General features: G+C 44.5%; 1 protein-coding gene across 2 annotated transcripts in view; it reads left to right on the forward strand.

The window, feature by feature from the left end:
• LOC140395620 (E3 ubiquitin-protein ligase rnf213-alpha-like) overlaps positions 1-6,979 on the forward strand; it is a 183,743-nt gene extending 176,764 nt beyond the window's left edge. For both annotated transcript variants that reach the window (XM_072483605.1, XM_072483606.1), the window contains 6 exons: positions 422-623; positions 759-836; positions 1,967-2,164; positions 3,870-3,959; positions 4,945-5,123; positions 6,194-6,979. In XM_072483605.1, coding sequence (XP_072339706.1) covers positions 422-623; positions 759-836; positions 1,967-2,164; positions 3,870-3,959; positions 4,945-5,123; positions 6,194-6,353 — 907 coding nt within the window. In that variant the 3' untranslated portion in view covers positions 6,354-6,979. The remainder of the gene's footprint in view (positions 1-421; positions 624-758; positions 837-1,966; positions 2,165-3,869; positions 3,960-4,944; positions 5,124-6,193) is intronic.
• The last annotated feature ends 13,083 nt before the right edge of the window (positions 6,980-20,062 follow it).

Consider the following 20,062-nt stretch of genomic DNA (forward strand, 5'->3'; position numbering starts at 1 on the left):
GAGTGGATTATTGGGGACAATTAAAGCTTGTATAGAAACTGCAATGTAAAACCCACGTACGTGTCTTTCTAAGCCTAAAATTTGCAAAACATGAACATTTAGAGTCAATTTGGCCATTAGAACATGACCTCAGAAAAAGGACTCTCTAATTTGGAACTAATTGGTGATAATTTGATTGGGAGGTCACAGTGGTGAAAGGTGTCCAGAATGTGAATATCTGTGTTTCATGGAGTAAAGATTAAAAACTCGAACCGCGCATCAATTGTATCCTCGTGTTTGCAAACATGTAGCATGAGTAAAAACTCTTATCCCCAAGGGTTCCCTTCCAGCACTGTGCCCCCATCAATCATTCAAACATATAAATTAATGTTTTCAGCCTTGTGCTCATCTGACAAACTGCATATTTCTTGAACTTTTATAGATATTCGATCAACCCAGCAGATGTTGCGGACTTGCATGTAATCAAGTACGAGATCGGGAGAGACCTGATTCCTCTCATTTCATCCAACTGCCAATACACTATGGAAAAAGGAGGGGAAACTGTGTTTGAGTATGACTTGAGGAGAATTGAACAGCAGCTTACTAACAGATTCTTGAAAGGAAAACCACTTATTAGCTTAACAGTAAGTCAAAAGAGGGATTCGTAAATAGATCTGAAAGTCAGTGATCAACCACGAGGACCACACCCATGGTAAGGGACCGTGTGAATTATATTAGTATGGTGCTCTGCATAGAAATCTTTTTCCTCAATTTTTCAGGGAATACCAACTATGGTTTACAGACAAGACCGAAATTATGAAAACATCTTTAAAGATGTGAACAACAAGCTGCCTCAGGTACTTATTATTTTTATGTTTCAAGTGGAAGGATAGACTTGCACAAAAAATGTTAGAAATCCTCAGGTCAGGCAGCATCTGTAGGGAGAGAAAAAATGTTGATATTTCAAGCCATGGCCTTTTATTCAAACTCAAAGTTGCAAGTGAGTTAACACTTTCTAAACGGTATGGGCGGCACGGTAGCACAGTGATTAGCACTGTTGTTTCACAGCTCCAGGGACCCTGGGTTTGATTCCCGGCTTGGGTCACTGTCTGTACAGAGCCTGCATGTTCTCCCCGTGTCTGCGTGGGTTTCCTCCAGGCGCTCCAGTTTCCTCCCACGGTCCAAAGATGTGCAGATTAGGTGGATTGGCCATTCTAAATTGCCCTTGGTGTCCAAAATGGTTAAGTGGGATTACTGGATGCGGGGGATCGGGTGGAGGTGTGGGCTTAAGTAGAGCGCTGTTTCCAAGGGCCGGTGCAGATTCGATGGGCAGAATGGCCTCCTCCTGCACTGTAAATTCTAGTGGGGAAGAAATAAGAGGGAAGCTCTGATACAGTGGAATTAAATAACAAAGGGGATGATGGTGCCTCGAAAAAGTGGGTGGTAATGGAACAAGAAATAAAAGATGGTTCCATGGAAAGTGCAGGTCTTTGCATATTGTTGTCTTTCTCTTTGTACCAAACTTTGAATCCAGTCCGGAATAAGATAGCTATCTAAAATAAGTCTCTGAACAGCTCAGGTTTTCAAGTTTTCTTTTTAATTACTGTGGGTTCATATTGTCAGTGCTCCCGGTTATGTTTTTTTGCTAGTTCTGCACCCAAGAGTAGACTCTGGAAGTATTGTTAAAATTCATTTTTTCGTAAAGCACAGAATACTCTCAATTTACAGTTATGTTTAAAATCGCACAATTCTCCCTAACAAATTCCAAAGTTCTTGCAGTTGAATATGACATTTTCACACTTAGTTTCCTGTGTAAGAGATTTCATTAATGTAACAATATTGGTGAGACTGTGAGGAAAATGGAATGACAATAGATGGCAATCCCATTCTTCTCCTCCCAAGTAAAATGTTGTCCAATTTATGGTACTTCCTTCATCCAGTTTCCTGCCAGCCCATCTTCTATATCTACCAATGTTTTTCCTTTTAGGAACTACTGCCAAACTCTATTATTAATGCCATAAGTGGTGAATTGCAGTCATACAGTGACGTGTGTGAAGCATTTACCGCCGTAGAAGTCACTTTAGGATTTTTGGCCATGTCAGGGGCGGATCCTGATCTGCAGCTGGTGGTTTACTTGAAGGAGGTTTTGCAAATGGAAGATCAAATGGTACCCCATGTAATGGAAGTAAGTACATGTTTATCCTGACTGCAATAGGTTGCTCTGGATTTTTTGTGGTTAAGCTAACATACACCATTTTTTCCCCCCTTGAACCCTTTATTAATTATTCCTATTTGTACTAAATCTACATCATTAATTGGTTTCCACTTTCTTCTTATGTGTATAATGCACCACAGTAATAATCAAGCCCATTCATGGAGATGTTCAGTGTTTCTTGGTGACGTGTCAACTTGACTCAGTTATAATCTTTAGTAGTGTCACAAGCAGGCTTACATTAACATGAAGTTACTGTGAAAAGTTGATGGCGCTTTCACCTTTTTGAGTCGAAGTCTAGTGGGTTCAAATCTCGCTCCAGGACGTCAGCCATTTTGAGGGAGCATTGTTAAGTTGGCGCTTAGAGCTGTTGATTCAACACATCCAAGGCAATTTACAACGGTGAAGTACTGCAAATACTGAAAACAAGGCACCTCCTGCCTGTTCAGTTGATTTGATAGACTCTCGAGAATACATAGCATTTATTGGAGAAGAGGGAATTTGCCTGGTATCCTGGTTAAGAGTCACGCGTTCAGCCAGCGTAACCAAAAACTAAATAACTAATCATTCATCTAATTTCTATTGTGTGATCTTGCTGCAAGTAAATTGCCTACCTCGTATACCTGCATGACATTTTCCGCTCCCATTGTTGTGGGTCGGGAACAGCAGAGCGGAAGAGCGAACAAGAGACACAAAATGGCTTTTACGTTGCAGGAATTTCCGCACTCCATTGTCCTCTTCCCACTACCAATGATATAATGGGGGTCCCAAATGTATACGTCAGGATCCCTGTTTACACCTACATAAGAACATATTTGAATATGCAGTCTGATTTCCCCCCCCCCCCCCCAAATGTTAGACTGGCCATTCACATGTGCATCATGATAGGTTCGCCACAATGTACATCTGGCGAGCAGAACCCACCAGAGGTGCACAGGTGAGTACCCATTGGGGGAGAGGGTCCTACCTGGGTAGTTGGGGGGAGGGAGGTTTGTGTGGGGAGGGTGCAGGGGTTCCATGGTGGGTGGCTGGGAGGTTCCGTGGAGTGTTTGTTTTTTAAAATCAGGGTGCTCTTTTAAAAAGATGTGCCGATCTTTTAAAAGTCTACGTTGCTGGGGGAGTGACTCATTCAGAGCTAGCCCGCCAGCATCATGTCGTGTGACCCGACCCCACACTTTGTTCTTCACAAAGTATGGCAGGAAAAGCTGCCGGTTTAGCCGGCGGGCTGCCCGAGCTGACACTTTTGGGAGGGGTGGGGGCCGGGGTCGGAAAATTCCACCCAGCATATTCACCCATCATCATGGTGTACCATTGGAACATAATGCATTGTACTACTATCAGAATATTATTGGTAACAGACTTGTTGAACTTTTATCTTTGTTGTTTGAGAGGGCAGCACGGTGGCACAGTGGTTAGCATTGCTGCCTCATGGCGCCGAGGTCCCAGGTTCGATCCCGGCTCTGGGTCACTGTCCGTGTGGAGTTTGCACCCCCACAACCCAAAGATGTGCAGGGTAGGTGGATTGGCCACACTAAATTGCCCCTTAATTGGAAAAAATTAATTGGGTACTTTAAATTTATTTTTAAAAAATCTTTGTTGTTTGAAGCTGTTCACATCAAGTGAGTGTTAGTACATGCGTTCTTAATACATGTTAAATACTCTTTTTTTTTTATTCTAGGCATTAAGGAGGTGCAGCTTAAAACACATCCAAGCACTTTGGCAACTCCTTTCTGCAAGAAAATCAGAATGCTTTCTCCGTCTGAAGAGGGTATGAACTGGAATCTTTATCAGCAAAAATGATTTTATTTTTCTCAGGGTTGGGGCATTGCAAGCACGGTCACATTTATTGCTCAATCCCTCAGTTCTCCAGACGAAAGAATGGCATCGAAGTAGGATGGTGTGTGACTTAAAGGGCAATTTGAAGATGATGGTGTCCCTGTGTTCTTGTTGTCATCTTGGGAGTAGAGAGAGTGGTCCTGGGAAGTGCTGTAGAGGTAACCTTGCTGCAACTAGATTTGAAGGTTCAGGGAACATCCTAAACCACAAGAGTAAATTGTGAGCAGCATGTTACATCATAAATCTCCAACCTTTTGTACTATTTTCAATTGCAATCTTTCAGTTCTGCTGGGAGCTTTCAATGTACTGTACGCTAATTGCTCATGATGGTCAATGCTCAGTACATACATTGAAATACCAATATATTTTGCCACAAGTTTGGGTTTAGTGTTCACGCTGTTGATTTCCTGATCTGCACCTCTGCAGGAAAGAACTGGGTAGATGCAAGGTGTTTCCCTGCAAAGAGTGGTGTTTAATTCCAGGCCATTGGTACGTGTCTGAGTGGTGGGCTTTAATTGGCATTGGCTAAAGTCTGGGGACAGGTTAGTCAACTAACGTCCATGCACCATATGTTGTGAAGAACAGTGGGATGAAGTGAAATTTCATTTGTTTCAGATTACTGCAGGTTTAATACCAGCAAAGTTACTGTAAGTTTATCAAGCAATAATTTGGCATTTAATTAATAGAACCATCAAAGGCTAGTGTGCACGATAAAATGTTGAGTATTTAGACAATGCTACTGTACAGATTTTTTTTTAAAAATGGTAGCTCAGCATGGTCCATACTTACTCATACTACAGTTACAGCCCCATTTAACTTGATTGATTCCCAATGGGGCAACCTTCCGTACGATCAGAGAGATAGTAATGTAATAATCAAAAGTGCAGATTCTTCATTATTTCCATGTGTATTTTCAGGATCCTTTCTCAGGAATTCGAGATGAATATAAAAAGGACCTCAGTGCAGAGGAAAAGAAACAGTTGCATGCCTTCTTCGTGCAAGCAAGTGTAGACAGATTTATACTGGAACTACATGAAATGTTGACCCTGAAATGCAAAAAGGTTCAACCATCGGAATCTTTAAACTCATCGTGGAGGTATGCCCATTTGTTAGAAAAGTTGTACCAGTAAATCACTTCATCATGCCAAAACATCTTGCTGTCAGTTTTTCAGTAGACCATTCAACTGTAAGTAAAATACAGTTTTAACATAGAAGATAGGAGCAGGAGGAGGCCATTCAGCCCTTCGAGCCTCCTCCGCCATTCGTCACGATCATGGCTGACGTCCAACTCAATAACCTAATCCTGCTTATTCCCCATAACCCTTGATCCCAAGTGCCATATCTAGCTGCCTCCTGAATGTATTCAATGTCTTGGCCTCAACTACTTCCTGTGATAATGAATTCCACAGGCTCACCACTCTTTGGATAAAGGAATGTCTCCTCATCTCTGTCCTAAATGGTCTACCCCAAAGTGCCCTGGTTCTGGACACCCACTATCGGGAACATCCTCCCTGCATCCACCATATCTCATCCTGTTAGACTTTTATAAGTATCTATGAGATCCCCACCTCATTTGTCTGAACCCAGCGAAAACAATCCCAACCTAGTAAAATTTACATATTGATAACAACAAGTCATGCAGTTTGTCAATTATTGTTGCGAAGAAGATTTTTCATGAAGCAAATTCTGGACTTGCCTAATTTTGATGAGAAATAATGCATCGCATTTTGGCACGGTGGTGGTAATATGGTCATGTGCCAGGTTTACCAAAATCCACCTGCCCGTGACACCTGGGAGCTACTTTACCAGCAAAACAAATGTCTCTTAAATCACATTTTTGAAACAGTTGTAAATCATTTTGCATCAATTTATATAGTTACAATGTGTTTACATAAATATCATTCTGCAGCTAGTTCTATTAGAACAAGCCAGGTTGCTCTGTTTTATCAGCTGCCTGTCCATAGTGTCAGTCAATATGGGGCATAGAAAACTGATGATCCACACTATTCCGGTGACTGGGATAACAAAGGCTTGGAAGGCAGAAGGGAGAGAAGTGCGACCCTGCTTCCTATTTCTAAATTCAAAGCAACTTGGAACTTTAAAAATAATGTTGAAAAACCTTATTTTTTTCCCAATGTCTGAAGCTAATTTTTATTTGCATTTCAGTTTGAAAGATTCACTGAGAATTATTATGGATATGAAGGAGGTGGATAATTTGCCTGAACTTGATGATCTTTTCCCAGCCCAAATTCTGTTGTCAAAGAGTGTGGCGACCTGGAAAGCTGCCGTGACTTTCAAAAGGGAACGATTACAAGTTTCAAGATAATTTCGAAGAACCTTTGAACAAAATCTTTGTTTCATAGCGATAAATATAATTCTAATATAAAATACAGATCATAAAAAAAGGGATTTTTTTTTTAAAAAAGGAATTGGAAACTAAATGTTTCTACTTATCACTGAAGCAATGATTTTATGAAGGACTGTGATATAACTGCCTTTGTTTTGCACCTGAAGTTACTTTGAAGAGATGTTTGAAGTTTACAAAATACAGATTACATTATTAAAAGTTCAGTCAGTCATTGCTTATCTTGGTGTCTTAATCCAAGGTCGATTAAGCATTGTAACACATCATGAAATTACAATTTTCCTCTGCGCTGCATATTACATTTATCTGAATACGGGTGTTAGAATATATTCTGCCTGCGATAACAAAGAATGTACACATTCTTCTATATTCATTGAGGTGCCTTTATGCTAAAAAGCTGCTTTAGAAAAGTGGATGTTGGTTTCCGTAAAGAAGCCATTTTTGAATAAGACTTCTAAGTGCATTTGTTTTTTATAAACTGTTCAGTAAATTTTGACAACATAATGTTTGCTTTTAATTTTAGGTCTTGCTGTAAGTTTCTACTAAAATAAAGCGCGTTAATTAAAAAATACACTATTTTCAACAAAGCAGCAAACCTTTATTATTTAAAACAGTGCGACAGCAAATCGTGTTGGAAACATGTTATAACATCACCTGCATGTCACATCAGAACAGACGTTGTTGAGGGGAGACGCGAGGCCCGATTTAAATAGTGTAGGTGTTATATCTGTGGGTAACTTAACCGTGAATGAGCATAAATTAGCCATATGTGAGGGAGGGTTAAAATAATTTGATATTTGGCTGGGCAACCAACATTGGGAAATATTGAGAGGAGATATGAGGTGTGCAGATGGCTTGTAGAAACAAATAATAGTAAAGAATAGTTTAGAGATCAGAGGGATCAGATGGGTTTATGTAAAGCAGTCCAAGTTTGGTTTGGAGTGCATGTGTAAAATGCATATAGGGTGTTGAGCTGCATGCTCCAGTCACTAAAGGGGCCACAGTGCAATTGAATAATAAACCTGGTTCAAAAAAGGATTGAGAACTTAAATGTTCTTGGCTACAAGGTGTTTAGGGTAGATTTTGTTCATGTGTGGCCTGCCTATATGCAGGTTCCTAGTGTTAACTTTGGTTGGCTCTTAATTTGTTGCTCGTTGCGTCTTTACTTAATTTGCTCTGTTTCTATAACCTTTGCTCGAGAGTCACCAGGTATCTTTATGATACCGCCACGAGGTTCAAGTACTGATCAATAACTCAACACACCAATTAGTAAGATTCAAATCAAAACACATTTATTATACACAGTAAATCACTACTCATGCATAAACTCTACTTTCTAGACTATCTCTATCACTAAAAGGCCTATACTTAGCTTTGGAACTGGCCCACCAGGTCAGGGGAACAAATGGCCTTTCGTTCAATCTGAATGCAGGGTTCAAAAGCTGGTATGGACTGGTAGCTAGGAGCGCCTATCTCGTAGCGTGCGTTGACTGGAGACTTAATTGGTTGATGCGGCAGCTAGGCAGTTCACGCTCAAGGGTTGATTCGAGTTGCTGAGTGACCCTGCCAAGAAAACCGATTTGAACTTGGGGACTCTACTTTATAGTCCCCATGGGGCTTCGCGCCGTTCGGGGGGGACCCCGTATCTGGTTCTAAGTGATTGGACTACGTTCCGCTCACTTGGACCGATTTCTCCAATACTGGAGCCGTTCCCTGATCGCTGGGCGGTCCCTGAGTGTCCGTTGGCCGTCCTTTGTCTTGGCTCCTGCTGGCGCCAAGGAGTCTGGCTTGGCCTTATTCACCTTACATGTTTCAATTGTACCCGGGGATCACTCATTAGTATGCAGATGGCTGTGAGTTTCAGTGCTGTCTGGGCTTTTGCAAGTTCTAATACACAGGAGATTTTGCACTTGCTAGTTTTTGCCTGAATTTCCCTGTCGTCTTTGCGGATCTCCATTTTAAGTCGGGAAGTGGCCAACCCAGGTGGCTACACTAGCTCATTGTTTCCTGATGCTTCATCCTTAGCTGTTTTTCCTTGACTTTTTGTCAGCGGTGGTTCGTCATGCCTTCTACGCTCAGGAGCAAGGTGGGGGGGGGGGGGGGGGCGGGGGGCATGTTCCATGTCTACCTCCAGCTCAAACACAAATCGAGCCTATGCTGTTAGCATTATTCTGAGGCCCACACTAACTGACTGAATGAATCAGCCCTCTATTAAAGATAGCTATGGAAAGAAGAAGAGAGTAATGGAGAAACTATTAAAGCATTGATGAGGGTTGTTGTAGTTAAGAGGTTAAAAACAATTTATTTGATTAGAATTAAAGAATAGAGGAACTATTGCATTACTGGGTGTATCCGGTTGCGAAACAGTGGAAAGGAGATAGAGGAGCAACTTTGAAAACAGGTTACAAAGATACAAGAAGTGAAAGTGGGGAACGTAAATTATCCTAATAATATCCGGGATAATAACAGTGTCAAGGGCATAGAGAGAATGGATTTCCTGAAATGTGTGCAAGAGAACTTACTTCATTAGTGTGCTTCCAGCTCAACAAGGAAGGAAACAATGTTAGATCTAGTTCCGGCAGAATGAAATGGGAGAACTGGACTTTCTTCAGGGAGTAAAAAATAATCATAATAGGACCAGGTTTAGATTAGTTATTGAAAAACACTAGGAGAGAAAGTTTGTGAAAATACTTAGCTGTAGGAGGGCTAACATCAGGATTGAAAAGTGATCTGGCCTAGGTAAATTAAATTCATAAATCGATGGGCAATGCAATAATTGATCAACTGGAGGCCTTCATAAAGGAAATTGGACCGAGCAGACACACTTCCTAGAGGGGTCATCTAAAACTAGTGGTCCCTGGATATGACTCAAGATGTAGAGGTCAAAATGAGACCGATAAAGGAGGCTTAAGATTCATATTAATGTAGAGAACCAGGCTGAATAGAGCAAATACAGAGATTTATAGAAAAGGGAATAGATGAGACAGAGAGCATGAAAGCAGATTACCAATTAACATAAACGGGAGCCTAGAGTATTAGAAGCCCAAAAATGGTGAAAGGATAGTCTACGGTTGAGGCCATTTAGGGACTGAAATAGAAATTGTGGAGTCAGAACGGTTAGGTGTGGTTACAGGGATAGGGTGGGGGAGTGGGCCTAGGTGGGGTGCTCTTTCGGAGGCGTTGGTGCAGACACGATGGGTTGAATGGCCTGCACTGCATGAAAAGGTTGGCTCTCAGAGTAGACACAGAAAATAGGAGCAGGTCAAGGTCAGTCCAAAATTGCCCTTAGTGTTGGTGGGGTTACTGGGTTATGGGGATAGGGTGGAGGTGATGACCTTGGGTAGGGTGCTCTTTCCAAGAGCCGGTGCAGACTCGATGGGCCGAATGGCCTCCTTCTGCACTGTAAATTCTATGATATGGCCAGCTGCTGGCCCATTACAGTATGGCCCATTACAGAGCCTGCTCTGCCATTCAGTATGACCATGGATGATCCTTTATTTCAATGCCATAATCCCACGCTCACGCCATAGCCCTTAATGCCTTTAATGTCTAGGGCCATGATCAAGCAGCCGCACTAGCCAAGTACACAAATCCCCTAATGGCCACTAAATCCCAGAGAGGCCCAAAACCAGATTTGCACTGGAGAGATTTCTGATCGGGATCTCTGTGTCCTCTTCTCTCCCGATGACGCGATCAGGTTTCGGGGACACAAGCCTAGTTACATTAAGATTTATTATGAAGTATGCCAATTATAAGGCTTAACGCCTCTACTTCCACTCTCACGGTACCGTTCCACTCAGTAAGCATGATGTCATGCCGGCACATGGCTGGGCTGTGCACACTGGTCAAGATGTTTGGGGGGGGGGACATGGAGGAATGCGTTGATGCTTGCGTGGTGGTGGTCAGTGCACCATGATGCTTATGGGGGTGGGGGGAGGGGAGGCTTCCAAGTGTGATGCCAGCAATTGTACTGAAGACTTGTGCTCCAGAGCTTGCCGCACCCCTAGCCAAGCTGTTCCAGTACAGCTACAACACTGGTATCTACCCGGCAATGTGGAAAAGTGCCCAGGTGTGTCCTGTACACAAGGAACAGGACAAATCTGACCCAGCCAATTACCGCCTTTTTGTCTACTCTCCATCATCAGAAAAGTGATGGAAGGAGTCATCAACAGTGCTATCAAGTGGCACTTACTCAGCAATAATCTCATGCACACTCAGCTTGGGTTCTGCCAGGTCACTCAGCTCCTGACCTCATTACAGTCTTGGTTCAAACATGGACAAAAGAGCTGAATGCCAGAGGTGAGGGGGGTGACTCTCCTTGACATCACGGCAGCATTTGGCCAAGTCTGGCATCATGGAGCCCGAGCAAAGCTGGTGTCAATGGGAATCGGGGAAAACTCTGCTGGTTGGAGTCATACCCGGCACAAAGGAAGATGGTTGTGGTGGCTGGAGGTCAATCATCTCAACTCATGGACATCACTGCAGGAGTTCCTCAAGGTAATGTCGTAGGCCCAACCATCTTCAGCTGCTTCATCAATGATCTCCCTCTGATCATAAAGTCAGAAGTGGTGATGTTCAGCACCCTCTGCGACTTCTCATAATTATGCAATCCATGTCCAAATGCAACAAAATATGGACAATATCCAGGCTTGTGCTGACAAGTGGCAACTTACATTCGTGCCACCCAAGTGCCAGGCAATGACCATTCCTATAAGAGAGGATCTAACCATCGCCCCTTGATATTCAATGGCATTACCATCGCTGAATTCCCCCATAATCAACATCCGGCGTGTTACCATTGATCAGAAACTGAACTGGACTAGCCACATTAATACTGTGGCTACCAGGGCAGGTCAAAGGCTAGGAATCCTGCGGAGAGTAACTCGCCTCCGGCCCCCCCACCATTTATAAGGCACAAGTCAGGAGTGTAATGGAAAACTATACTTACCTGGATGAGTGCAACTCCAAAACACTCAAGAAGCTCAACACCATCCAGGACAAAGCAGCCCGCTTGATTGTTCCCCCTCCCACAAACATTCAAACCTTCCACCACTGACGAACAGCGGCAGCCGTGTGTACCATCTACAAGATGCACTACAGTAACTCACCAAGATTCCTTAGACAACACTTCCAAACCCACAACCACGACTGTCTAAAAGGGCAAGAGCAGCAGATACCTGGGAACCCCATCACCTGGAGGTTCCCCTCCAAGTCACCCACCCCCCTGACTTGGAAATATATTGCCGTTCCTTCACTACCGCTGGATCCACCTTCTGAAACTCCCTCCCTAACAGCACAGTGGGTGTACCTACACATCAAGGTCTGCAGCGGTTCAAGAAGGCAACTCACCACCACCTTCTGAAGGGCAACTAGGCAGGGGCAATAAATGCTGGCCTAACCAGCGACGCCCACATCCCGAAAATGAATTTAGAAAAAAATCCAGATGTGATTTCTGCAAAGCCATGTCCAGCTGTAGTAAGACATCCTTGCTCCTTTAATCAAGTCCTCTTGCAATCAGGGCCAATATACCATTTGCCTTCCTAGCTGCTTGCTGCACCTGCATGCTTGCTTTCAGTGACTGGTACACAAGGCCATCCAGGTCCCTTTGTACCTCAACATTTCCCAATCTATTGCCATTTAAATAATACTCTGCTGTAGAAGTTGTTGCCTTGTACAGACCGATGACAAGGGACTAACAAGGAGAACGGTTTATTCAACCAGCTTCATAGCTCTTACATGCTGTTTGTCTTCCCGTGTGGGGGGAAAACTCCCACACTACTGACTGGTCACTTCCCATTTCCATGTCATCCTGTTGTACACGTGAGCATCCGGTCTACACCTTCCCTGTTTAAGTTGGGACAACTGGTACTACAGGCATATGACAATGTCGGACAGCAACGGCCGGCTATAAACTATTTACAATGTACAGAGCACAGACTTGAGCAACAGAACATAAACTATTTATAATCTGCAGAGCACTGGCTTGGCTGCTACACGTGGCACACACCCCATCATGTCTCTTATTTGCCTCCCCCCAACCCTTTTTTAAAAACAGTCCATAGGTTAGTACATGGTCCTTGAACTTCGATTGTGGACTGCACAGGTGCCCTGAGTGTGCGATCGTGCCATTTAACTGTGCTTGGGTTGCCCTTGGGTTGTTGTCCTCAGGGTGAATGGCATCAACCATCCTTATGGTGTGACCAGTGGCTACAGAACTTGTTGCATTTCTACAGAGTACGCAGATTGCAGATTCGATGTGTTGGACTCGGTGGTGCTTGTTCGCGTAACTGCAACAGGGGATGCAGGTTCCTGACGTAGAAAGCACCATCAAGGCAACCACATAGCTGTTTGATTGTGGAGCACACCTGTGTTCCGCCGCCAGCAAGTCTTTCAGCAAAAGAGCTTCCACATCCAGTATCTCGACTCAGGAATTTATATTATCCACGCGTGATTTGGTTCCTGACCCTTGGTCTGGCTCAAGAGTGCAGAGTTTGTAGGTATTGCAGTCATTGTACCTTCACATCTTTGTTGCTGCTTCAGGAAACCCACATTTATTACCATTTATGATTGCAGAAGGGGCTTGGTGACTGTTACATGAGGAACATATTAGAAACTTGGGTCCAGAAATGAGATCAAAAATGTCGCAGGCTATTTAGGGGCTAAACAGACTGAGGAAAAAAACTGCCAGCTTGGAGTCGGAGGAATAGGCCCACACCTGGCCGAGTTACATTGTCCCATTCACTTAAACTCGTTAGTGGGAATACACAGGATGGCCTTGTTCAGCAAGGGTGAGTCACTCGAGATCCATTGTCCTTCAGGACACTCCTGTCTGACCAGCTATTAGGCCATTACAGAGTCTGATGCCCTCTTTATGCACAGCATGGCTTCTTTTGTATCAATGGGAGTGGACAATCAAACAGCCAAGATAACGATGATGGGTTCAAGTCTGGAAACCCCATAAGAGAACCTTTGTTTGAGGGCTGGGCGGATCTCTGAGAGAGAAAGAGAGAGAGAAAATCCTGTTTTGAATAGGTACAGAGAGAAGACTTTGGAAAGCGACCGAGAGAGGACATGAAAGTTGCCACCGAGGCAGGTTTTGGAAAAGGGTTCTGAAAGAATTTCCCTAACAGCAGAAAAATTGCTTCATAAATGCAAGTATCGCCTTTGCCTACCTGTGTAAGTGAAATGAGTTGTAAATTTATTTAAAATGCTGTTTAATGGGAACTAATGTGTTAAGGTTAAGAAGCTCCATGTGATCTGTTATTGTTAGGGTTGAAGTTTAAATGTTTAAATATTGTTTTTTTTAAAATAAAGTTTGTTTATAAAATAACCAAGACTTATTTCTTATATTATCACTCCTGGAACGAATTGATCTTTCTGCACCGCCGTAAAACTTTAAAAAGTTACGGCTCTGGTCCAGTCTCTTAGCCACTGCTGAGAGCTGACTAGGCGTCCGTAACAATGACAGGGATCATCATTCTGATATTCCTGGAGAACATTCTCTGTGTTGACGAGGGCATGTCCTGTCTTAGCACGTTTCACAGGTTGATTCGTGTAGGGCAACTTTGAGTTTGTCAATTCTATAGGATGACAGTACTTGAATCATCATGATCTGCTTGGTCAGTGGTGGGTAGATGAGCCCTGGAGAGGGCATCAGCAAGGTTCCTTACCTCGTTTGTAGGGAATACTGAGGTTGTAGCATTGTAGCTTGAGCACCATGCGCTGCAGTTGTACTGTCGCAGTATGAAGAGGCTTTTTGAGAATAGTTGTAAGCAGTTTCAACATTTGCAGGATGGACACAGATGAAGTGATGACATTTCTGACAAGTGAAGGCAAGGAGGTCCTTCTCCAACTGGGCACAATGGAATTCAGTGTCAGTGAGGGCCCTTGATGCGAAGGCTACTGATCTGCCATTCTGGATGCAGACTATGCTGTTTATGCTAGGAGACATCTGCTGATGGTGCTCGAACATCCAAGTATTTTAACACTGGAGGGGCTGAGAGTGCCTGCTTGAATGCAGCATTCTGGTCCTCCTGCAAACATCATCCGGCATCTTGGTGGAGGAACTGACAGAGGTCCAGTCATCACACGAGCAGGGAATGAACTTGGATAAATAATTTGTCATAGCAAGGAACGCTTGTTGTTCTCGTGAATGGACATTTGTCATATAGCTGTTGTGTGGATCTGGCTTCACACCACTTAAGAAAGGATATAATCAGGGCAGCACAGTTGCACAGTGGGTAGACCTGTTGCTTCACAGCTCCAGGGACCCAGGTTCGATCCCCACTTGAATCACTGTCCCTACGGAGTCTGCATGTTCTCCCCGTGTCTGCGTAGGTTTCCTCCGGTTTCCTCCCACAAGTCCCGGAAGACGTGCTATTAGGTAATTTGGACATTCTGAATTCTCCCTCTGTGTACCTGAACGGGCACCAAAATGTGGTGACTAGGGGCTTTTCACAGTAACTTCATTGCAGTGTTAATGTAAGCCTATTTGTGACAATAAAGATTATTATGATTATGAGTTGTAGAGACTGATGACAAGGGACTAATAAGCAGAAAGGTTTATTCAACAATTTTAGCAGCTCTTAAATGCTCTGTGTCGTCTGCCTGTGCTGGGGGAGGACTCCTCGCGCTACTGGCACGTCACTTACAAAGTCCACGTCATCCCGGTGTACACATGACCACCCGGTCTACACTCTGCCGTCTTGTTTTTCCTACCATAGTGGATAACTTCCCATTTATCCCGTCATACCGCACCTGCCAGATATTTGCTCACTCACTCAACTTGTCTAAATCGCCTTGAAACCTCTTAACATCCTGGTTTAGCACAGGGCTAAATAGCTGGCTTTTAAAGCAGGCCGAGGCTGGCCAGCAGCGCGGATTCAATTCCCGTATCAGCCTCCCCGAACAGGTGCCGGAATGTGGCGACTAGGGGCTTTTCACAGTAACTTCATTTGAAGCCTTCTTGTGACAATAAGCGATTTTCATTTCATTTCACTTTCATCACTCACATTCCCACCAAGTTTTGTGTCATCATGTAATGTTGGAAACATTACATTTGGTTCCCTCATCCATATCATTGATGTATATTGTGAACAGCTCAAGATAAACTTTAAGATAAACTATTTCCAGAAGTGTCAATAACAAAGGAGGCAAATTTCAGGTCATTAGCAAAATGAACCTGGGGTCACATGAGGAAAGATGTTTTTTTCCCCACATACGTTGTTGAGATCTGGAATGCAATGCCTGACAGTGTGGCTGAAGCAGATTCAATAGTTAAACCCAAAGGAGAATTGAACTTTTTCAGGATTATGGGGAAAGAGCAGTGCAGTGGGACTAAATCGCTCTACCAGAGGCACAATAGATCAAATGGTGTCCTGTGCAGTATCATTCCATACCTGCCCTACATATTTAAACCCTAGTGTCACATTAGTCTCCCCCTCCACTGCCAGTCTGTGAAAATGATGTATGGTACAATCAGCCCGTAGTCCTTGGATATCCCATTTTCTTTTCACTTCGCCAACAAAGAGATTAGCAGTGGCATAAGGTAAACATTACTGCAGTGACAACAAAAGGGCAGCAGGTGGCACCATAAACATACAAGGCTGCATTTTAAATCCTTGTGCCTGACCCATTTGAGATTTTAAAGTTTTTATTGTGCTCATGATCTATATTTGCGTTTAATTCTATATTTGTTTTAAAATAATCTTTATTGTCACAAGTAGGCTTACATTAACACTGCAATGACGTAGCTGTGAAAAGCCCCTAGTCGACATCTTCCGGCGCCTGTTCGGGTACACTGAAGGAGAATTCAGAATGTCCAATTCACCGAACAAGCACGTCTTTCGGGACTTGTGGGAGGCAACCCACAGGAGCACCCGGAGGAAACCCACGCAGACACGGGGAGAACGTGCAGACTCGCACAGACAGTGACCCAAGCCGGGAATCAAACCTGAGACCCTGGCGCTATGAAGCAACAGCACTAATGTAAATGTGCTTTTAAAAAATTGAAATCCTGAAAATCATTATTATAACCAATATTTGTGACTCTTTTCCCTTCACAACTGTCTTGCCTTCTCTGCTATCTTTTCAGACTATAACTTTCTTTAATACAGCATCTTAACAAAGCAAATAATTGGATGTTCATCATGAGGAGGAACAAATGTGGGAGAACTGACCAAAGATATGATTAAAGGTCAAATACATTTTTAGAACTTTAAGGGTATGAGAATAAAATTTCAGAGCACATAAACAGTAGGAGACTATTCAATCTTTTGAGTGTATACAACATTTAATGTGATCAGGAGAATCTTTATCCAAACCCCACTTACCTGCTTTGACTCCATAATTCCTCCATTGCCTTAGCAAGGAAAACTTTTATCCACTTTAGATTTACAATTATTTATTGAATTAGCATCTACTGCTTTTTGTAGGAAAGAGTTCCACCATTCTTTATCTGAGGATTTCCTTCCCTCTTGCCTGGCTCTCATTTTAAGGTTGCTACATGTCCTGGACGCAACCCCCCCCCCCCCATTTCCCCCGAACCAGCTGAGAAAATTAACTGTCAATACCTTTCATGATCCTAAAATAAAATATCTCAGTAAGAATTAGGGCAGCACGATAGCACACGTGGTTAGCACAGTTGCTTCACAGCTCCAGGGTCCCAGGTTTGATTCCCGGCTTGGGTCACTGTCTGTGCGGAGTCTGCACGTTCTCCCCGTGTCTGCGTGGGTTTTCTCCGGGTGTTCCTGTTTCCTCCCACAGTCCAACAAAATGCGGGTTAGGTGGCTTGGCCATGCTAAATTGCCATAGTGTCCAAAAAGGTTAAGTGGGTGTTACTGGGTTACAGGGATAGGGTAGATACGTGGGCTCAGTAGGGTCCTCTTTGTGAGGGCTGGTGCAGACTCGATGAGCCAAATGGCCTCCTTCTGCACTGTAAATTCTATGATTCTAGAATACCCCTTCACATTCTGTATTCAAAGGGATACAAGATGAGTTTATGACATCTTTCTTTGTAATTTAATCCTCAGATTCCTGGATACGTGCAGGACAAATGCTTCAGATCTTGCCATATGGGTTGTAAAAGGGCTTTGGAATTACATTCAAATTGTGCTCCACACTGTAAAGGTACCCAGGGACAGATGATGGGTCTGAGTCTTTTTTTATAAGCCTGCACTGGGTGCTCAATCACTAGTGCACAGACGTACGGGATCCAGAATTATGTGTGTATCTCTATAGTGGTGCCTGAACACACAACATTCAGATAAAGGAACGTAGGAAGTGTTGGGTAATAAAAGGCCACAATATAGCAAATGTGCTTTTTACCATGAGGTGTCAATCAATCTCTATATCACTTAATTTATAACAGATCCAGACAGACAAGGGGCGTCATTCTCCGACCCCCCGCCGGGTCGGAGAATGGCCGTTGGCCGCCGTGAATCCCGCCCCCGCCGAAATCTCCGCTCCCGGAGATTGGGCGGGGGCGGGAATCCGGCCGCGCCGGTTGGCGGGACCCCCCGCTGGATTCTCCGGCCCGGATGGGCCGAAGTCCCGCCCAGGAATTGCCTGTCCCGCCGACGTAAATCAAACCTGGTATTTACCGGCGGGACCAGGCGGCGTGGGCGGGCTCCGGGGTCCTGGGGGGGGGGTGCGCGGGGCGATCTGACCCCAGGGGGTGCCCCCACGGTGGCCTGGCCCGCGATCGGGGCCCACCGATCCGCGGGCGGGCCTGTGCCGTGGGGGCACTCTTTCCCTTCCGCCTCCGCTACGGCCTCCACCATGGCGGAGGCGGAAGAGACTCTCCCCACTGCGCATGCGCGGGAAACTGACAGCGGCCGCTGACGCTCCCGCGCATGCGCTGGGAAACTGACAGCGGCCGCTGACGCTCCCACGCATGCGCCGCATTTCCGCGCCAGCTGGCGGGGCAACAAACGCCATTTCCGCCAGCTGGCGGGGCGGAAATCCCTCCGGCGTCGGCCTAGCCCCTCAATGTTGGGGCTAGGCCGCCAAAGATGCGGAGCCTTCCGCACCTTTGGGCCGGCGCGATGCCCGTCTGATTGGCACCGGCTTTGGCGCCAGTCGGCGGGCATCCCGCCGTTGGGGGAGAATTTCGCCCAAGGAGTCTCATGTGGAAGAGTTTTAAGAAGTGTTACTGCCGCCTGGGCTGGTGCGTGGTCAATTCCAGCCATAATCTGGAGTCGCAACACAATTAAAATTAATAAATAATTCTTAGAAAAACACCCAAAGTCTTTGGCCGTTGGCTGCCCAATAACTACAGTCACCAGGTTTGTAAATATAAACACAATGAAGTTTTTATGCAGAATACACAACAGGGTAACTATTATCCAATTCCTAACCCCCCCCCCCCACACACACACTTAAACTTATCCCAACCTCTACACACACAGACAAGACAGACAAACACAGAGGGGAGAAGAGGGGGTAAAATAATAAGGAAAAGGGATTAAAGTCTTTGTTTCAGATGGTTGTCTTGTAGCACACCTTCCTTCAATCTAGGCTTTCAGTTTGAGATTTTCAATGTAGATTCATGCAGATTCTGTGAACAGCTACGTAGAGAGAGCAGCTTCTTTCCTCTGAAACTCCAACTATCCTTCCCCTGACTCTCAGGCAGGATCGAATCATACTTGTTACCAGGCAGAACATTGCCTTCTGGCCACCAGCCAACCAAATGAACTGAATCCCACCGATCGCTCGGGTGCCGAAAGGTTTGAGTTCTGCTGTTCCAAAGTTTGCACAGTGATCTCTTCTGTACCTTTTGAGTTCCTTTCTTCCCCTGCTCGGCTTAAGGGTACGTATCCATGGATCAAAATGATAGGAACACAAATAAAGAAATGAGAAATACGGATATCAACAGGAAGGGCCCTTGCAGAAGCATGCTACACTTGCTACATGTTATGCTTCAAATTACTTAGGGCTAAATAGTTACCATCCAAGTGACGCTACCACTTTGAAATAGATTTGTTGGCTCCTACACATAGAATGCAAAACCGATTCTAAGTGGATGAGGTCAATACCGGCCTCAGGTGACTGTCTGTGTGGAGTTTGCACATTCTCCCTGTGTCTATGTGGATTTCCTCCGGGTGCTCCGGTTTCCTCCCACAGTCCAAAGATGTGCGGGTTAGGTGCATTGGCTATGCTAAATTGCCCTTTTGTGTTCAAAAGGTTAGATGGGGTTATGGGGATGGGGTGGAGGCGTGGGCTTAAGTAGGGTGCTCTTTCCAGGGGCTGTTGCAGACTCAATGGGCCGAATGACCTCCTTCTGCACTGTAAATTCTATGATTCTAATTAAGGCCCAATCTTACCTCTATTTAAGTGCATGGATTTTGAATGAGTTACAATCTCAGTCTTTAGTGTTAATGTGATTGAGGTGGTAAAATTCTTAAGAATATATTCATATGGTGAGTTCATTTTTTCCCCACCAGTTACATTGTGTCAGCAAGAGGCACAATGTAGATAAAGATGGGAGATGGAATTGTCTTCTCTGCCCAAAGCTTGGGACCTGGTGGGGCAAGGACCCTGGAATGTTGCTCACTCACTGGGGTGCAGGAGTTCACTGTGACACCTGGATGGAGATGCCTGTCATGTGCACTCAGGGCCAGGTGGGGGCGGGGCTGCACCTGGGCTCGAGGCGGAAATGACGAGTGGGGAAA

Source organism: Scyliorhinus torazame, chromosome 18 (genome assembly GCF_047496885.1).
Source record: "Scyliorhinus torazame isolate Kashiwa2021f chromosome 18, sScyTor2.1, whole genome shotgun sequence".
NCBI lineage: Eukaryota > Metazoa > Chordata > Chondrichthyes > Carcharhiniformes > Scyliorhinidae > Scyliorhinus > Scyliorhinus torazame.